We start from the raw sequence: 21,836 nt of genomic DNA on the forward strand, positions 1-21,836 counted from the left end.
CCAGGAGGGATACAAGAGGATCCTCCATAGCCACATCCCATGCGCACTTCCCTGGCTGCATTCACCTGTTGGAGGCATCCTGACTTGAGCAGTCTTTTGCCAGCTACCCTGTCACTATAATTCTCCCCTTCCCCCATCTTTCCTAGTTTAAAGCCCTCCTTACCAGGTTGGCCAACCTGTTGGCAAAGACCCTTAAACCTTTCTTGTTCGGTTTTTCTTCGGTGTATTAGGTCTATGATGTTTTTCTTTTCAGCCTACATTTTCATCCCTGCTTCTGTAGCTGTATAGTGATACTGGATCACTCACTCTGTGTTAGATTTATGTCAGGGGAGGAATGGAGGAGGCTATGCTTTTCTGCTCAGGTTTGAATGCTGGGTCTTCCTTGGATATATGCCCAGGAAGATTCATGTGAACTGAATTTTATGGGATTTTCTTACTTATGCAGACAAGGTAGCTGAACTGAAATGTTTGGAGCTTATAGAAAATGTAACAACAGAAATAACAAAACATATTAAGCAGATATAAAGGACTATTATTATCGGTAATAGAACTTGCTATCACCTTTTGGAGTTAGCTGTATAAGATCTGAGGATTTTTTCTTTTGGGATGAGAGACATTACAGATATTAATATTAATGCTTAGCTCATGGATATGGTATCACTTGTTACCAACAGGAAATTACATTTCAAGCTGAGTCCTTGAACATATCCTTAATTTTTTAATGTATAATTTCTAGATAACTTTGTTGTGTGATTGTCATCTTCTCATTTTAGCTATAACATGAAATATAATTCTCCTTAGGACTGTGCATCTTTGAAATTGCTTTCTCTTCCTGTTGATACATGCACAGCCTAAAAAGTGCATATGGGAGTGTTACACTTCTCTAATGACCTCAGTGGGATTTCTGGGTGACTGGTAATAGTTAGACCCTGTTTTTTTTTGTGTCAGTATAAGTGCTGAGGAAAAAACAAAAACAAGAGCAACAACCCACAAAGAAAATCAGGACTGGGACTGTTCTCAGCACTGAGGCCTAGTAACACAGACTGACTCCGCGTACACTACACAGCACTTGGCCTTTTGTCTCCTCTGGGCTCTATGTGGTACCCAGTGGAGCTCAGATATCATTATTATGTTTTTTTTTCTATTCCAAGTTTATGAAATAATGCAAAAGCTGTAGTGCAGCCCAGCAGAGCAGTGTTACCATGGCATGAAATGGAGGCTATGTGCTGCAGGGAGTGCGGCACAAGGGCAGTTAGGGATGCTTAAGGCCCACAGGCTGTTGGAATAGTGTTGGAGCACTATTTAAAGGGGATGGAGACAAAGCTGGTGCACTACTGTCCATACTGCATTTTGGAAAGAGTCCTTGGTGTATGTTCCTACTCAGACTGTGGTTGGATATTATCTGAGAGAGTTCCAGCTGGCCCAAAGGCATACCAGGGAGGGTGCTGACATTTAGCAGTGGTCCAGTGTTCAAACTCACTCTCCAGTCTTGTCTTGTTTAACAGCCTGCAAGTGCAGGAGATAAAAAGAAAATGGTAGAGATGAGCTCTGTTAATACGCTGTAATGAGTTGCACTTCAAGGAAGGGAACCAATTATAAATTGGATGCTGAACAACTAGAAAGTCAGCGGAATTGTTCATGCATATGGCAGAGGTAATGATGAAGATTTTTTCTGAACACAGAAAGGCAGGAGCAGCAGTCATCACCTTGTATATGTATATCATTAACTTATTTTTATGTAAAATAGTGTATTCCTTTGAAATTGCATGCTAATCATAGAGATGTTGGTTTATTTCTGCTCTTTGGCTGTATCTAAAGCTCAGTCTGCCAGTGCTTTGGCAGCTGACAGACAGACCAACTGACGCTCATTTTGTACTCTCTGTTGGTTTCCCTTTGTGAACCACTGAAGATGTTATGCATGTCCTCCAGCAATATTAGGGAAGTTAGGACCTGATAGTCTGACATAAAAAGTGGGGAGTGGCAAATGGGCAGGGTTTGGGGGGAAAAAAAGGGCAAAGCATTTTTTGCAACATAAAGTAGCAGAAAGATAAAACAGCTGCTTATTTTAACTTCTGATTAAATGAACACATGTTGAAAAATTAAAAAATCATATAGGCAATCTACCTGCTTGTAATCTGTGTTCCCTAAGATTTTCTCCTTGATTTATGAGTAATTTAAAATAAACCACTGAGACTGTTCATATACTGCATTTACTTAAAAGTAGAAGGACATGAATGTCTCAAAGAATAAGCTGGTCCAAATCTTGTCAAATCAGACTTGTGAATCTTCCATATATTTTAGAATTAAACTGGCAGAGCCTAGGAAGTGCCATGGGTGAGCACAGTTTATAATTATGGACTTAAGGTCACTGCTTATGCTGCTATAGGCATGAATTTTCTTTATACAGGAAATGTAGTCTGAATTTCAGTGATAGCCAGCTTTATTTTTTTCAGTCAGGTGACACAATTATAACACAAAACACTTTGCTACATAATTGATTGCAGAATAATGTGGAAATCATTTATTTCTTAACAATAAGATCTCAGCATTGTTGAGAACACCACAATATATTTTCATAAGGTTTCACAGGCCCAGATTTAGCAATATGTAGAAGAGCTGAGGCTTAACAAAATTTTTATAGGAATGAAAGTAATATTTCTTGCATTTGATATACTTCAGATTGTGGAATCATTTCCACAACCCTGTGTCARATGAAAACACGGATTTACTATATATCTTATCATCACATCTGTTCTGGGCTTCTTTTGTGGATTATTGAAAACACACTTGTATTTTGGGGGTGGGGGGGCGGGGGGGCAGTGCGTACAGTATCTGGCAACTTGGCAAGGAAAAGAGTGTGTTCTACCAAAAGTATTTTATAACCTCTATGCAAATATCATTTCCACAATGTGACAATGTTGTTCTTTGTCAGATTGTTTCAGATAGAACAATTATCTATTCCTGTCATTTTGGTTTTAGTAAGGCTCTGTAAATAGAATGAATGAATACAAACGTCATTTTAAGTGGCTGGTGTCATGCCTCTAAAGAGGAAGCTATCATGAAGTTCAGGTTTGAGTTCTCAAAAATATACCTTGACATAGACAGCTAGAAGGGGACTTCAGGAGCCAATTGCAGAACAAAATCATATTTTGCACCCGCTGGAAATGAAAAGAACAAAACTTATTGAGTTCCTAACCAACTCACCATACTGGAGCTTTCCAAGAAGGTAAGTAAGGAGGGTACAGAAGAAAGTCTAACAAATGAATGCAGTGGAACCTGATGCTCATTTCTTGGCTCAGCCACATGGTTCCTTTGTGACCTTGGCAAGAGTAATACTTCCCACCTCATATGAATCTCTCATGTGAAACCTGTTACCAAATGTATTGTGTTATGGTATGATGCTGATGGGGCTATGATACCAGCTTTTCCCAGTACTGCTATCAAGTGATAGGCAAAAGCAAAATGTAGAGTGAAATGAGTTAAAACAAATGCTTTAAAATCTGCCACAGAGCTTGACAGAAGATAGGGCGTAAATAGCTCTGCARTCTTCATTTTTTCCTAGATTATGAGAAATGCATTTAATACTGTAGCTATAGTTGTAAATAAAATGGAAAAGTTTTCTATTCCATATATAATGGGAAGAAGAACCCAGTAGGCATACTGTATTTTTGCATCTATCACCCCTGCATTGTTTGTTAAAAAATTTGAAACCAACAACCCTGCAGTTTGGAATCTATATGATTGTTATGCATGTGCAAGTAGTAGGAGAGGAAAGCTCTTTTTTTCCAGTAACTCTCTTCCCATTTCCCGGTCCCAATTGCCCTCTTTGAGCAACTCCTCCTGTCTCTAATTTCTCACTGGCTCTAGTTTTGTTTGGGTTATCTGAGGACTCTTGTACAAGTGCCAGTACTTTTATAGTGGTGGAAACAAACTGAACTGAAGTGTTATGCATACAACAATACAATATATCTATTTATTATTGTAGCATTTCTTCCCCTGAACTCTCTTTATGTCCCTTAGCTTCTTGGAGTTGAAGGAGCATGAGTGGCAGCTTCTTTTTTTATAGTTGTGCAGCCTTGGTCTTAAATTAGTGCCCCTAATTGTGCTCTGGCACTGTGYGTGAATTAAACATTAGTATTCTCATTGACTGTAATATATGCCAGATGGACCTGTAGGTGACATAAAGGTGACAAAATTTTACATCACTTTCTTTCCCCTCACTCTGCTTTTCTATAACCTTCACCAGTTTAGAACCTCTAATATCTACTCTCTTTCCCTTCAACTCCTTCTTCATCCTGACCTTCCCACAGCATGAGTTTTTGGCCACTGTCTGTTCTTTCAGATATTCTCTGAAGGATCACTTGAGTTACAAAACCTATCACAAGCAGTGAAATATGAAAGTCTTACTCTGACTTTTACTAAAGACATTTTAACATTATTCTGAGAATAGAAAAGAGTTTATGTTGCGGAGGAATTCCATATATTCCCATTTACAGGTGTCCATACACTGCCAACATGGAATAAAACGTTTGCAAACTGGGTCCAGAATGTTTATCAAAGTTCATTTGGACTCTTAAGACAGACACATGAGCTTAAATGATCTTATTTACATAATGCTAGCTACTCTCCCCTACTTCCCTGTTTTCCTCCATTGGCCACAAATGCTTTCTGCCAACTTTTAATTCTAGATTGTACATTTTCACAGATTGGGACTGTCCAGTTGAAGATGCCTGATGCTTCTATTGCATGGGAAAGAAACGGTCAGTAACACTTTTCCTTTATGACAATGATATTGTGGTTTTGATATTGTAGATAACACAGCCAGTATCCTGACAAGACGAAGGAGATACAGTCGAACCACTCAAGATGTCTATTACCTCCCAGTTTTGATTTCTGACAGTGGAACGCCCCCTCTCAGCAGCAGCAGCACTCTCACCATTAGGGTTTGCGCATGTGAAAGAGATGGACGCGTGAGGACTTGCCATGCTGAAGCTTTCCTCTCCTCTGCTGGCTTGAGCACAGGAGCTATAATTGCAATCCTGCTCTGTGTTGTCATTCTTTTTGGTAAGCTATTTTCAGTGTTAAGAACTGCTATCCTTCCTCTAGCTCTCTGAATGTGACAGGGCAGAAATTTATAATATGATATGTTTTTGCACTAGAGGCTGCCTGGTAGTAGAAGGTAATTAGACACACATAGCTGTGATTAGGAGGGAAAAGGTTGAGCTAAAATTAATAGGAAAAAATTCCTTTAAAGTAGATTCATGGGTATCTGGGATCCACCAGAAATAATTTTTCAGAGGTTATCAAGTAATTAGCACTGCAGATCTTTCTTCTGTAATTTGGAAAGATTTCAAAAAACCATTGACTCAAATTCTGTGTCTGGAACAGTCTGAAAAATTATAGGAAGGAGATGAGGAAAGCTTTTGGAAATACATTACACTGTAAGAAGCACCATTAGCACCATACAAAAACCATTTCTTAATTACCTTTGTGGGATGAGCTGATAGCAATGCACAACAGAATCCCCAGGGGCAAGGGACATATGAGACAATAAGATGACTCCATTAGATAAATGTCCTTGGAACTGCATTTTCTCTTGATTTTTTTTTTCTTTTGCCCAGGCCAATTTGAATGTTACCTATTAGTTAATATTCTTTCTGACAGAGGCACAACTTGCTGCAATATATCCCTGTACTATTCATGTGCCTTTCTGCATTCTAATGGAGGTGGCAAGAAATAATGGATTTGCACTGTGACCCACATACTAGGGGATTTTGAATTTTTTTTCTGAAGTCTTTATGTTTTCTAAAGACTACTTATATCACAGGTTACTTCTGAATTAGTGTTTTTTACAAGGCTTTTTAAAATGTACAGTAATGCATTTAGTTTATAATTTATCTTTTATCATACAGTATCGCACATTCATAAGGGAAAAAATGAACCTTGCAAATACACAGTGAATATTGATTTTAATAAACCATTGAAAGCTCTTAACAATGTTTCTGAAAAATCTCAGCCTTAGGTACTCACTTCTCATTTAACTGAGAGTATGTTATCCCCTTTTATGTCCTTTATGAGGTTCTTCTGTGGATTTCATTATTGGCTCAAGAAACCTCAGCAGTTCCTACAAAGCAAGCATACACAAGAAAAAGTGCTTTTTATTGACCCTTGGGAAGACCAGGCTGTACTGGAAATTTGTAGTTTCACTGTAGCATTCTTAATTTTCTGCTTAATTGTGTGGCCTCTACATGTTGCACTTCAGCAGGATACTGTCTCAAAATGTGCCAGTATAGATTTCAAGGGTGCTTTCCAGGCATACAGTAATCTGTCTTCATATAACAAATTACACAACAAAGGCTTTGCTCACTTAGAGCTATAACTATGCTCTTTCAAAATTTGAAAACTTTGGGGACCTGTTATTACAGACATATTCCTAACTTAATGATACTATAGTTCAAGGCCAGCATAATAATGTCAGAATATCAATATTAGCATAAAAGCATTACACCTCTGTATTCGTGATTTGGTATCTGTTATTTCTGTAGCATATATCTGCTTACTTCAAACATAAACTTTAAACCTAATCTAATATCTGCAGTTTTCTCTTTAGCAATTGTGGTCCTTTTCATCACCCTAAGACGTAGCAAGAAGGAACCCTTGATCATTTCAGAAGAAGATGTCCGGGAAAATGTTGTCACGTATGATGATGAGGGTGGTGGAGAAGAAGACACTGAAGCATTTGACATCACAGCACTGCGAAATCCATCAGCTGCTGAGGAGCTAAAATATCGGAGGGATATTCGTCCTGAAGTGAAGCCCGTGCCCAGGCATCAGCCCTCTTCAAGCCTTGACAGTATAGATGTTCAGGAATTCATTAAACAAAGACTGGCAGAGGCTGATCTGGACCCCAGCGTGCCTCCATATGACTCCCTACAGACATATGCCTATGAGGGTCATAGGTCAGAAACTGGCTCTATCAGCTCTCTGGATTCAGCCACAACACACTCTGACCAGGATTATAATTACCTTGGAGACTGGGGGCCTGAGTTTAAGAAGCTAGCTGAACTCTATGGGGAAATAGAATCAGAAAGAACAACTTAGTTGTAATTCCAAGAACAGAGAAGTTCCTGAGCAACAGGAGATGTAAGAACAGCACCAGTAACAATAAATGAATACAGTACTTGGAACTGAGCAAGTTGTACACAATTACTGTAGAAACAAGTGCCCTTTTCATATTTGAAACTGGGTTCTTCAATTGCAAGAAAGTAAAATTTTGAAAAATACAGAAAAAATAAGCTATTGTCCCTTGTGTATATTTTTTAATTGCTCAATAAAGTCCGTGGTACCGTATCCGTAACAATACCTAAAGTAAGCCAAGCAATGACATCTTCATYGCAATATGCTTAACATCTCAGAGCTACTACAGTAAGTCTATGGTCATGCCTGTTTAGGAAGGTAGCTCATGGAAGAGTGAATCTATTGCAGATGGTTGTGACATTGCATTTCTAGCTGTTCTCTAGGCCTTGTTTGATCCCAATATATGGTAGCCAATGGGGTTTACTACCAGTGTGAGAAGTCCTAGCAGTCTGTTCCTTTACAGAAGGGATATATTACAAATGTCCTCTCAAATAAACAGTCTGTTGATATAGGCCCCTGTTTGCATCAATTTGATCTTACTGAATTAGCAGGTTGCACTGAGAATATGTCATTTCATTATATTTTTCATAATCTTTTCCTCCCTAGCCAGCTAAAGGAGCAAGGGCATAATTAGCTGTCTGAGAAAAAAGACCCCAACCCACAACCCCAGACCTGCTCTGTTCCTGAGTGCTAGAACTGTTGTGTCCAGTGTGCATGTGCTTTTTCTTTTTGTCTTTTCACAGGAATATCATTCATCTAAATGGAATCGGTCTGAAGTATTCTTTATGCAGCAAAGCATATGAAGCACAGGCTCTTTCAATAAGAACAGCAATGGCAGCACCATTAAGCTATGCAGTTGCTTGCTTCACTGTGCTTCACTTAGGTCAATAGATGATGCTTTTGAAGTCTTTTGCTGCTTTGAGTCCAGAAGCCACAACAGTTAATTGATGGCCCAGAGTTCATAATCATAATGTCTCCCTATTTCCATGTGTGACTAAAAGCAAAATAGAGCTGCTGGTAAGATACTGGAATAGAGATGATTGAAACAACAAGGAATTTACAATGCTGTTGCTTTTTTATTTTGAATTCAGTTTGATTTAGTTCAATTAATCTCTCTCAATGTAATTTCTCTCTAAGCAAGCTTTTTTCTCCCTGTTTCAAGCATTATGGGAACAGGAACATATTTTAAGTCAGTTGAGGGAGGAAAAATTAAATGTAGAAGTGCCATTGTTGGGGTTTCTATTGATCCCTTCTGTTAGTAATTTCTTAGCATTGCAGAACTTGTTCCTTAGGCTGTTTAACACCTATTTACAAATTTTTTACTCTGTGGACTGCTGTGGAGGAGTAACAGATCGGTACACTCCATTAGATTCCTTCCTATGCATTTAAGGTGTTGCTTTCCTTCAGCTTAGAAGAGAAGGGAGTGCCTCTTTCTCAAAATGGGATCTGACCTATGGTGGGCCACACAAGTGAACCAGAATTTTATTTAGCCTTTCCTTCTTTACTGTATGGGGGTAGGGGCCAGAGGCAGGTGCCAGACATGACTGGAACGTTTCATCAACCCATTTGAAATTAATCTTACTTTGAGGATTTTTATTTTTTAAGGACTCTCTGTGATTTTGTTGATTCCTTTTGGTTTACACAGCTTGCTGAAAAGTAAGCAGGTAGCTTTGAAAGAAACTTTTCAAACTCTAAAAAGTATTTGTTGCACTGTACTTCCAGAATTGTCTTTTACCACACTGTTTTTTCAGTGTTTCTTTTTCCCAGAATGAAACAAATGGATTTGTGTAAAACATTTATGTAATATATAATAACCTGCAACTTTAAAAAAAGAATTACGAGCTTTGGGAACTTTGCCATTTGAAAATGTTAATGTTTCCATTTCTGTCAACATCCAAACCCTCAAGGCAATTTAGAGGGGATAAGACCCTAAACCCTAAAGTGTTCTTCTGCTGATGTGAAGGTAGCTTAATAATCTGTGTTGTTCCATCTTTTTTGTTAATTACCCAAACGAGAAATCTCCCTAAATATGCATTTAAGGAGATATTCTCATTATAGAGAAAAGTTTAACAGAGAAGTGTCTGTTAATGCGGTGAGAGTTTCACAGAAGCTGAGAATGGTGAATGTATGTGAATGTTTTTTGGGGCAGAGTTAGTGTGTTCTGTCCCAAATGAAGCAACTAGTAGTGCAGAGCTTTATGAGGAGAAATTTCCTTCTGCTTTAGATCACACTTGCTTTATACCAACATCTCAATTTTTATGCTGTGTGAATAGAGTGATGAGATGAAAATGTTGACATTTTCAACATTTGTAGTACCATGGGCCCTAATACTTTTTACCACGTATGATGAAATTGCATTCATATTATAGTTTTGAGACCCAGATCCTAGTTATATTTATGTATCTTCCCCCACTCCTACACCCAAGTAGGCAAAATCGACTGTATTTTGTGCTTTAAGCAGTATTTCAGACATTATCTTTTTATTTGCATCATAGAACATTCAGGTTTAAAGCCAAGAGAAGCTAAGTGCAGTGACAAAGCAAATACTCATTTCTTAGGCTCATGTTCTGATTAAGTTAATGAGGGAAGGGGAGGTCATATTTCATAGAAATAAGAATTCCCTTTTCATCATTTGTCACGTTCTCTCTATCTTTGCTGCTGCCCAATGCAAGTATTGTATGCACAGCCCCGGGAATTCTGCATCATTGCAGTTCCGCAGTGTTATCGAGACTCTGCTTCACTAATGCTGTGGTGTGTCCTGTTTGATATGTCCTACCCGCAGTGATCACCAGATGTGCTTTTCTATCATGATAGATATCTGCATGCTTGCTATGCTTACTGTCTCTTACTCAAATACACATCACGGTGCCGTGTTGTTTGCATGACAAATACCAGAATATTAAATCTTCAGGGCCACAGAAAAAGGCCTCACATTGCAGAACAACAGGTTTGCAGATTTCTTTCCCTGATCGCACAAAATTTTCCTTTGTTCCTTCTTGTTCTAGGAACAAATTTAAACTATATTTGAGAAAATATGTCAACATTGATTAAACTGAAAAAAAACTAACACTGTGTGTCATGGAAGCCACGATCATTTTGTTGCACTGTTGATTTAAACAAAGTGTACATTCAGTGAAAGTAATGTGGGAAAATCTTTTCTAGTTTATGGTTAAGTCTGACTGTATGGATTTTGCTTACAGTTTTCATGGATCTTTTGTATACTCACATTCTCAAATATTTTTCTCTTAGCCTATATCCTGTTGTCACTTACCAACTAAATGCTGAAAACTGCCAGTTTTACTTAGACCAGAAGATGCTGAATAAAGTTAAATGCCATGTAGAAGGGAGCTTTCTAATTTACAGTATTATTTCTGCAACAACTATTTAACTAATAATACATTTACACCCAATTAGTTAGTCACATTACCTCAAACAAGCTCTCTTTCTTGCAATGGTGAGGGCACTCACTATGTTATAATCTTGACAAGTCATCTGAGAAAATGGTCTGTGTAAAAATGAAAAGTAACGGTATATTGTCAGCCTAAAAAATATCAAGAAACGTGATACCCCTAAAAGTCAATGAAGAGCTTGACTTCCAGTGGTATTTGATTAAGATCCACGCATTGAAATCAAATCAATTTGTTTATCAGTGTTGCCATGTATATGACATACATACAGAAAACTGTGTAAATGTTGAACGTAATTTCACTGTTAGGCACTTTATTTTTTGCATTTCTTCTTGGAAAATGAAAATAATTGTAAACATCCTTGTTTTCAAATTCTAATTTATGCAGTTGTTTTAAGTTGCAAATACTACAAGAAAATTTCTGTGTGAAAATATTCTCACTGGCATTTAAAAGGAATTACAACATTCCTGTGATCTTAGGCTTTGTACAATTATCTTTTAGAAAAATAAATATTGGACCAGTCTGGTCAAACTCCTAGTGTCACACAAAGGATAATAAAGGATATGTTCTAAATACAGAGGAGAATATGAAATTGTAACGCCTAGGGTAACTTTTGTGGATTATAAAGTGCTAAGACCTTGTACTTGCAGTACATTTAAATAGCACAGTGCATTCTAAGGAACATTAGGAGCAGTGTTGCAAGTATTGGGCCATCCTTATTTTTCCAAAGTCTCCAAAAAATATATATTTTTTAATGAGAGAGTAATGTAAAGTATGTAATATTCTATTAAATTAGGTTACAAATACCTCCTTATGCAAGTGTTACTGTTAGAAATTGTTACATTTCCTTTTAATAAACAAAAGGGACAAAATCTTCTATTCGTATTTTTCAAATAAAATATGTTCTTTGCTGTGGTGATGGGTTATTGTATTCCTCATCACAACTAGGACAACGGGTTATTTTCTCCTCATGACTATATTTTATACTTACCAAAGAAATATAACCATCTAAAGGCACTGTAAGAATGAGATGTGATATAGCAGCATTAATGAGGTCAATGTCAGAAACAGTGTGGTAACTTTAAATAGATTTTAATGCCTGGCATATTCACTCAGTTGTGTCACTGTTTCAAAGACTGTCTTACATGATTATAACTACAGATGGGTAGGGAGAGAGAGAGACACCAAGAGATGCTTTGCAACAGACTGCAGTGTAACTGCTRAATGGTTCATTACTTTTACTTGTGGCAACTATTGAATCTGAAATACAGCATTTTAGGATGAAAACATTACTCAAATGAGTGAGTTAGGGAATTGCACGTCTATGAATGCAGATTGTTGGTAACTGCCAGGGTTGTTATCCAGACTTGACACAGAATAGAAGAGGAAAACCAGGCAAGGACTTTCCTAGTGATCCCCCTTGGGCACGTGCAGTACCCATGTACATGAACCACTCCTTCTTTCTCAAGTGAATGAACAGGCTTTACCAACATCTTAGGAAATCCTTGTGCCGTGGCTCACAAGCAGCTTGTTGCCTGTAAGACCCTCTTTCCCAGACTGACAGAATTCAAAAATAAAGCTAAAGCTGACAGAAAAAGAAAATACAATTTTGTTATAGTACCCTACTTGCTCTGCTTTATTGCCCACAGGTCAATTTAGATCGGGTACCGCTGTTCTATGCAATTCTCACATGTGCCTCTGCATAGCCCAAGAAAAGCTTCTCATGACAAGACATCATTCAGCTGCAAGACAAATACTGTTAGCCTGAATCTGAGTGCAGGTTCAGGGGAGAAACCGATGGTTTTTGTTTTGGTCCTAATTTGAGGAGTTTTAACTTTCTAAAGAATGTTCATAAAGATGTTGGATCATCTTTCATGTCTTAGATCCACTGGACTTTTTAGCAAAACTAAAAGCTTTTTATTATCCTCTTATATATATAGATATTATCCTCTTATATTATTGTTAAATTAATTTTTAGGTTGCTGGAATCCATTCTACTCCTCTTTCCATAGCTGGAATGGAATGTAAATAAATGTATTATTTATATTTAGGTACAGAGAGTCTTCAAAAGCTAGAAGACTTTGCCTGGGAGTTTTTCTAGACTATTTCTGTGGCCTTCATGACTCTCTGTAGCACCTCAGTGTAACTCTTTGCAAATCTCTCAAACATCTCAACCTTTAATGAACCGACAGAAAACCCCGAAGAGCCAGCAAACAGTCTTTCTACAGTAGCGGCCTCTGAATTTGCATTTTTAGCTTCGGAAGTATGTGCACTAGAGCATATTGCAGTCTGGGCAGACGGTAACGGCAGAAACATCAACCCGCAAATCAACCTTCAAAAGAAAAAAGGCACGTTGGGATTAGGACTCCTGGAGGATCGTGGGCCACACAGCACTTGAAGGGGATTAGGTGCCTAGCCAACCCTTTACCTGACAGATCAGTGATTTAGAAACAAATTAGATGATTGCTCTTCACTTTATTATGAAGGCTGTATATTGTTTATTATCTGAATTAATGTCCATGCTCCATATTCAAAAGCTATTCTTTCCCATCTCGTCTGGAATGGTTTGAGAAAAAGGTGACTGGGGTAAATTTTAGCCCTCTTTTGAAGTCTAGGGCACAACATATTTAACAACCTATTTGCGCAATAGGATTTGGGTGGGGCAAAAAGCAAATACTGGTTGTGTCCAAAAAGTAAAATTTACTAAGCAATATGTTTTTTGTTTGTTTAGACCTGTTGATTTAAAACAACGCTTGAAATGCAAACGTGTATGAAAATAGGCACATCTTGATTATGCCATGAAGACTATATTTGGATTTCTCAAAGAGAAGTAAAAAGCAGCTTGGGATTTGTGCTCTTTGCAACTTTTTTGAACTTACTCTTTCTGACGAGACTTGTGATTTCCAGTTAGTTTCAGTGGTTTGTGCTAGATAAATCTTCAATCGGGAAGTGGTAACCTGGAGGAGAATGATTCAGAAATTAAAATCTTTTTAATATCTAGCTGTATAATTGTTAAAAAAGAAAAAGACTAAAAAAGAAAAAAGAAAAAGCCTTTCTTCATGAAATGAATTGGATTATCAGCTCTGAAAAGCAAATTGCTTATGTATGATGTTGGTAATAACAAAAATAATATTTTTTTTTACTTTTTTTCTTACCATAATGAAATCAGAAATTGTAATGCCATTTCTTCTACTGAATGTCTCTCAAATCTTTCAAAACTGACATATAAAGAGACTGYCTCTATGAATGAGGAATCTCTTCAGTCCTATTTTGTCTGTCCTGAGACAGAGATTTTTTTGAAACAGTTTTATACAGAGAATTCTTTTTAAACTAGGAGGCCAAGTGTGCTTCAAATGTTAACTAATTGAGTCCTATAACATCTGGATGTATAAGGTCCCCTTTTCTGAAAGGGAGAAAGAAACCCAAGGCAAAGTAAGCACAATCCCTTCAGATCTGGTACATGGAACACAAGCTCAGACTCTCTAGGTAGATCTGAAACCACTACCTCATGTTTCTATCCTATGTAGTCTTATTAAAAAAAAAAAAAAAAAAAGCTCTAGCACTCACTTTATATTTTGCCCTTATTTTCCAAATGAGTGTTTCATGCATCTTTTATCATGTTTCTTTCAATAATATTTTACTGTTTCAGTAGCACTGCCTAAGAAGTTTTTGACAAATTTGAAGGATTTGCTCTTCCAATATTCTCAAAACACTTAAGAAGTGAGTTCTGTTGATTTTTGATAAAAAGTTTATGAGGAAAGACTTTTTTTAACCAAGTCTAGAGTCAAATTCTAATCAAAATCCATAGGGGTTAATCAAGAACTCAGGGGTCAAAGCACTTTACCATGGATGTGGGAGACTGGCTTCAGAGCAGCAGGTTAGATGGGGATTGTCCAAACTATCTTTTCCTTTCATAAACCCATGTATATGTCACAAATTTCAGCAAAGCTGCTTTGGTTTCTTTATTCAACTATTATTTTTGTAAAACAGAATTCTCATTTTCTGGCAAGCTGTGTGGGGCAGAGTGATTTTTGCAAATATGATTTATGTATTCTTCACTTTGCATCCTCCCTTTTGTTTTATGTTGCTTTGTTTCTTTTCTACCCCCACCAGCCCCCTTTTTGTGTTAGATGCTTGAAGCACTGTACTAAGAGAATCTATCTTAAAAATATCGGGGGACTCTAGGAATAATATTTCATCTCTCTGAAAAATAGAAATACCTATCAGTGTTATCTGCTGCCAAGTGTACTAATCTTTGTTTTTTACTCTGGGGCTAATGTTGTTAATGGGAATTTATCACAGCTTAATTCCTTACCTTTTTATCATGCATGCTAATATGAAATTCAAATTGGCTTCCATGATAGCTTGAAAATCTTGTTATTTATCACTTTTACATTGGCCAGGACCCTATTGTCCTAGGCTTGGTACAATCACATGGAAAATGACATTATTAGGCTAAAGAGTTCCTAGCTTAAAAGACAAGATTTATGAATGCGGTATTGCAAAGCAAAGGCTTGTAAGGGAGGGAAGGAGGTTGCAAGAAGGATGAAGTGCTATGGAAGGGTAGTAGAGGAGATGATAGATAGCAAATACCATAAGGCAGATGCAGTTATTGGTGAAATGATCAGAGACAAGCCCTACAACCCATAAAATACATTGTAATACAGGACACATTTTCAGTAACAGATTGTGATTATTATTGTAAGTCTCTGTGATTGAATACTACATTATTTTATGACCATTCCCATTAAAGATAATAATAACATAAAATATACAAGATATATAGTGGGAGTAGAATATGAAATTCATAAAATTTACAGTGGAAAAAAGAACATATTTTTAAATTATTCATTTGTCTGTGTATTTCTTTGCACAATTCACCTAATGCTAATTTCTGAAGTTTGTAAATACCTGACATTGCTGGATGTCTCAGGTACATGCAGATTCCCATTCGTATGCTTAGGTTTTTGGCTTGCTGGTTATACATATGGATTCTGGAAATACTTAGTTCATTCCCCTGGAAGTTTTGGATTGTTCTTTGTAGTGAAAAACAGCTATATTTTACTCATTTGTGTGGCAGAATTTTAGTCCCTTTAATAAAGATTTACAGGTAAATTTACATATTGCAGGAAATATGATAATATCTACATAGAGGGCAGCAGGTGAAAATGTTCATGTGTCTACTCATGGGCATCTGGTACTTTTCACTTGATTTGTGTCAACACAAAATATGGGCTGAACTTGCAGGACAGTGGAGAAAGCTTCTGTTAGATAATGTATGTACCAAACCCTCTGCCGACTCTTTTCCAAGTCCTTCACTTCTAAACAAATTTCAAATTAGGTGAGTTTCATATGATTTCATTGCTCACACTTTGTTTTGCTTGTGGGAAAAAGTCAAAAGAATATATACCGCATATGAAACACAAATGCACAATTTGTGCACCTTATTCTATATTCAGCTTATTATCATAAGAAAAGATGATAATCATATCAYACTTTCATATCACAGGAAAAATGTGGAAGGGGAAAGCTATTTGGCTAGCTTGGACCTGCATCTTCTACATTGCATTCCTCAACAGTCATGTCAACAAAATGATAATTTTAATGTGGTACATACAACAGTGCAAGTTTTCAATTACAATGTAGGTGACTCTCAACACCAGTTTACAGTTGAACTCAGGCTGCATCTTGCCAAGTTATTTTTTAGAAGGAAAGAACACCATGTGAGAAATCGGGGGTCAGATAGAAACATCCCAATTTAAACGTGTGGAAGAGATACTTGCTGTCTTGCAGAGTTTTACATGCTTCTGAAAGCGATGAAGATGCTGTAATGTTTCCTTACTATGGAAAGGAAAACTTTTGCCCTCTGAAAGTGAAAAGCTTTTCCTTGCTTGCAAGGTGTTTTATGCCAGACTTTAGCACAACTTGAAAGGTTTCATCCTGAACCTGAGAGGTTGTGCTGGTCAATCTGTCTCTTTGCATCTTGTATGGTTTGCTGTTGATTGTGCAGTCTGCCCTGTATGGTCCTAGGAGAGATGTTTGCTGAAGAGCATCCCATTCTTGATAGACCCTTTAATAAAAGTATGAATGTAAATTATTTGGCTAAAAAAATTAATATGAAATATTGGGCATTTCACTTCAAGGTCACTAGCTCACATCTGAAATGGAAATGAGCAATGCAAACATGATTAGCATCAAATGACTACTTTTTAATGTGAAATTGTGATTTCACTTCAGTGTTAGCACAGAAATCTGCAAAATGACAGTGTTGAAGAGAGAGCCACTCAGTCTGATCACAATATTCCTATCTGCTCCTAATTATATTTTTGAGTTTCTTGTTTGACCTTGAGAATCTGATAAGTATCCCTGTAAACAGATAAATCCGATTTCCGACAAACACTGCTGTGCCAGTCTGTATTCAGCACTGCATACCTTCTCCAGCTTCCATCCTTACTACATCACTGGTGGCGTTTCCAGGTTGGGGTGGGTCACCATCACACTATGGTAGCTGTCAAAATCTGAATAAATCTATAGAATTCATCAAAGTAAACTTGCTGTGTCTGGATATAGAATGTAGCTCTATTTTTTTGTCTGTTCCATTTTCTGTAAAATACTTCTAAAAGTCTCACCTACTGTCATCATGCAATTAAAGTTTAGCAATGTTGCTTCCACTTTTCTGAAGTGGAATCTGAGCCAAGATATTTCACAATTAAAAATCAAAGAAAAGGGCTAAATAATATAAAGATATGATGGCAAGAATATTAGCCGTGTAAGAGATAAGGGCAAGTGGTGTAAATGGTTTTTAAGCAAAGCACCATTAAGTATTCTCTGCATTGTTGGTAATACAGAATGATTATAGATCTATTTTAGAAAAAAACTTAACAAATTATGCTACAGGATGCTCAGTGAACATGACTTTTAGGTACTCTAGAGAAGGGCACAAATGGGAGTGGTTTTGTTAACTAGGAAACAGGTAGAAAATTATTTATACGGCAATATCCCCTAAAGAATCTCTGGAAGCTCAGGATCCCAGTTTGTTGGTGCTGAATAAACAGCTGAGATTTGCTGCCCCAGAGAGCTTAGTGTCGACATGAGGCTGAGCAAAGCCATCGTCCTGCTGATGTGACAGACACAACATGAAAGGAAATAAGGATTATGGAGGATATTTTACAATCAAAGTCCTAGAGACAGCCTAACCAAGAGTAAGATAAGGTTGAATCATTTCTGAGGGAAATGGGACAAATGACTGAAGCAAGTAACTTGATGCTGCTGGATGATTTAATCTTTCCAAATATTTATAACGGAAAATATATGGGTGAGCAAAAGTCCCTGATGCAGTTTCTAAAACATGATAAAGGATAAGTTCCAAATCCAAACAGGGAAGAAGACTATCCATAAGGGATCCAGTAATAACAGAGATGAAACTGAAGTTCGCTTAATGATAAGAGAGTGCTTTGTATTCACAATGAGGTAATATCAAGGCCAAATATTCTACTAGTAAAAAGAGTTACGGTAGAAGAGAACGTGTTCCTTGAACTCGGTATAATAAAAGTGAAATTGTGTGCAATGAAAAAAAAAGTTGATTCAGCCATAAACAAATCATCTTTTCCTGTCCCTGCCATTGATTCAGTCTGTCCTTGAGCAAATACCCAAATATATGCCAATTAACAAGTAACTTCCTCATATTTCTTCAAGTGCGTAACTAATTAGACCAAAGTGTTCAGATGGGCTTGCCTGAGATAATTCTCTCTGCATTTCAATGTACACTCTAAAGAAGGTGCTAAGCAGAAAAGTGCAGAACTTAGAGATGAGTTCTGCTAATAATCAGTAATCTTAGAAGCAGGTGATTTAGGAGCTTATCTTTAGTTTCCAGCTTTGAAAATCCATGTATATTAAGTGCTTTGAAAACCTAGGGTGAAAGCTGCTGGCAAAATTCAAAAATTTTAAAAAGTGCTTGCTCTATTCTTAAAGTAAGAAAAAAGTGTTTTGAAACTGTAAAAGCTAAGAAAGCCAGTAAGGACAGGAGACCTTGGTAGGTCAGCTGAAATGCATGATTCCATAGTGTTACTTAGAGGGAAGATTTTTTTCCCATCACATAAGGGTTCAAAGATTTGATATTTTTCTTTTCTCACATCCAGACTTGAAGCTGAGACCAGGGAAATGTTCATGAAATGCTCATCCTGGGGGAAAGTCAGCTTCAGATAAAGTAACAAAGAAAAAGGTTTATTGTGATGATTGTCAAATGTTTCATTTTGATTTTTGATCTCTCTATACTTTTGTAGTTTTTTAATATATGTGAGCTTTTCAAAATCCAAAGCTTCTGTAGTTAGATAATGAAACATTGCATTTAAAACCAATCAATCAGCTCAACAAAGAGTGTCGGTTTTGAACACTTTGCATTTTCTGATGGAAGATATTTCACCACAAAATTCATGACTTTGAACCTGTACATTAACAGCACAAACTCTTGTTTGTTGTGATTAAAAGTCACCAAAATAGGATTGCAGCCAGTTATTTTTATATAGTTGTTAATTTAAAGTACAGATATATAAATAAGTTGTGTATACTGTAACTAAGAAAATACAACAAAATAACAAATGGTTTTATTATAAAGTTATTTATTTTACAGAACCTGCACATAATGAGATTCATTAAGATAACACAAAGTTTCATTTTTAAATTTCATTTTTGGATTTAATTTAAGTAAAAAATTCATTTTTAGGCTTTGAGTAAATAGAAAAACACTTAGCAGCAACCTGTGGAGCCTGTGGAGCAGTGGCTGTGTTAGCCATTCGGTAATTTTTAAATTTTTTAATAATTTTAATGTTAATACAGGACTAGGTAAACCTAGTATTAGCCTAAGTCTTCGATGCAGACTACTGAGTTTCAGTAGCTAGAGACTGCATAATGAATTTCAGATACTCGAAAGAACCATTTTACAGAAGGTGAATGGCCAGAATTTTCAGGCTGTTGTCAGATATTTCCAGCTGATGCCCCAAATGTGTATCCTTTCAGGAATGTGGTCTTAAGTTTCCAGTTTTGGTCTCTGAGCATATGTGCAATCCCCAGAAGCCCTGAGCATAAAACCGCTTTCTGAATAAAGTTTTCCCAGTTATTCTCAGTCTTGCAGGCTAATGAAGGTTAAAAAAAAAAAGAAAAAAAAAAATCTCATTTTAATTTCCATGCAGGCATCAGTGTAACCAAAATGATTTATTGGTATTACACAAGGAATTAAAGGAGTACATAATTATGTAATTTTAAAAAGTGACAAAAATAAATGATAAGCTTGCAGATGATGAGTGGAAAAAGAGCTAATGTGGACATAGGAAAAATTAAAAAGGGTTGGAGGAGAGATTCATTGAGCCCAGTATGCTGTATCCCACATTCAGCAGTGGAGGCTTAGAGAAGAGCTTGGGTTAAGACTGCAGTGATGCTCCGCCACAATACGGCCTAAGGACTCCCAGAGAGTTGGAGCTGTGGGACATCCTGTGCAGGGAAGAAATTCTATCATCAACTTTGTACCCACAACGTGAGTTCTGCCACCCAATTACATATCGTGTGAAAAAGTACCTCCCTTTTTGTTTATTTCAAACCTGTTACCTAAAATGTCATTTGATGGCCCCTAGTTTTTCTATTGTGAAAAATAATAATAACCTTTTCATGTTTATTTCCTGCATGGCAGTTCTAATTTTATAATTTCTAATTTTATATTTTAAGTATTCCTCCCAGTCATTTCTTTTCCATATTGAAGAGTCCTAGCTTTTAAAATCTCCTGAAAGGGTGGCTATTCCATACATTTGAACTTTCTTCTTGACCTCTGCATACTTTCTCTAGTTTACCTATGAGACCAGACTTGTAGCCAGTAATTGAAATGTGGACACCGCCTGGGTTTCCAAAGTAGCATAATGATGTTTTCTGTTTGGGTTTCTATTGTTTGTCTAATAATTCCTAACACCAGACATATTTTTATTGTTCTTTTTGATCACTGCTGAGCACTGGGCTGATTGGTGTACAAAGAAACACTCAAAATATCCTTCCTGCATAAGAACAATTTATTCTGAGCTCATGGAGCAGGTGCATTTTGAATTGTTTTTGCCTGTGTTCATTACCTTGCATTTCTTTTAGTTTCAGCTACCATTTTAGCACATCATTGATTCAGTATGCAGYGATTGTTTTGCAACTCTTCACAGTTGTGTTATTTCACAAAATAATCAATCAGAAAACGTTGTAACCTTACCATTTACCTGCTTCTGTAGAGTATTTATGACACCATAGAACAATCCTAGACCTAGCATAGTTCCCAAAAGTACTCCTTACACTGAGAAAACTGACAAGTTATTCCTGTACTTTGTTTCCTGTTCCTTTAATCAGTTTTTAGTTTTTCAAAATATCATGTTATTCCATAGCAGGTTCAATGAAGGACCTTTTAGAAAGCTTTCTGGAAACCCAGGTGTACTATTCAAATTAGATTATTCTTATCTAAAGGCTTGTTGATGCCTTCAAGAAATTCAATTAGATTAACCTTCTACACAGGCTAAGTTTACTTTTCCCTCATATATCCTATGTAACCATGTATCATCTACTTGATTTTATTTTTTGTGGTAATTCCTACCAATTTATTGGGTACAGACATCAGACTCACTGGACTTCACCCTCCTTCTCGGGCTCTTTGTAAAAACTGGCATCATATTTCCTCTAGTAGCAGTATTATTTTAAGTTATTAATTACATACTTACTGTGATTTTTAAGGAAAACCCATGAAATACATGCTTCAACCCAGAGAAGTTTTGCTCTCTAAGTGATAATGGAAAAATGTGACTTTTGGCAAAGAGGAGATACCAGAAATGAGATCGAATGCCGGTAGGGCTAGAACTGGATCCAGTGTTTCACGCCTAATGGCTTGGAACACGTAGGAACTCTCAGATTATTTCCAGCCCCGTAACATTTACCTCTGTCCCCACCTGTATCCTTCAAGTTTGACATTTACAGATCTTGGTCATGAACTTACCTCAGCTGACTTGCTTCGTCTGCAGGTAATGCCAGTCAGGAAAATGAATCCACAAGTCCATTTAAAGTCTGATGATTTATGGAACAGATGTCAATGAGTTGCTGGCCTCTGCTCAGCCTTTACTGTCCAGAGCCATACACTGTGTTATTCCATTCAAAATGCTCTGAAGTGAATCATTACTTAACTAAATTACTGAGAGCAGAGAATTATAGAGCAACCACATAAAAGATTTAGAGAATCAGTTCTAAAGAAAAATAAAAATGTGAACCATTATATTTCTCAGC

At 36.8% G+C, this 21,836-nt stretch overlaps 1 protein-coding gene across 3 annotated transcripts in view; it reads left to right on the plus strand.

Annotated features, from left to right (window-relative positions):
• CDH18 (cadherin 18) overlaps window positions 1-7,101 on the plus strand; it is a 185,723-nt gene extending 178,622 nt beyond the window's left edge. For 2 of the 3 annotated variants that reach the window (XM_026081353.1, XM_026081354.1), the window contains exons 10-11: window positions 4,813-5,064; window positions 6,611-7,101. In XM_026081353.1, the coding sequence (XP_025937138.1) occupies window positions 4,813-5,064; window positions 6,611-7,101 (743 nt within the window). Of the gene's footprint in view, window positions 1-4,812; window positions 5,065-6,598 lie in introns of all 3 variants that reach the window. The other variant, XM_026081352.1, reaches the window with a different exon arrangement.
• The last annotated feature ends 14,735 nt before the right edge of the window (window positions 7,102-21,836 follow it).

The sequence above is a fragment of the Apteryx rowi genome, unplaced genomic scaffold (genome assembly GCF_003343035.1).
Source record: "Apteryx rowi isolate R43461 unplaced genomic scaffold, aptRow1 scaffold_545, whole genome shotgun sequence".
Classification (NCBI taxonomy): Eukaryota; Metazoa; Chordata; class Aves; order Apterygiformes; family Apterygidae; genus Apteryx; species Apteryx rowi.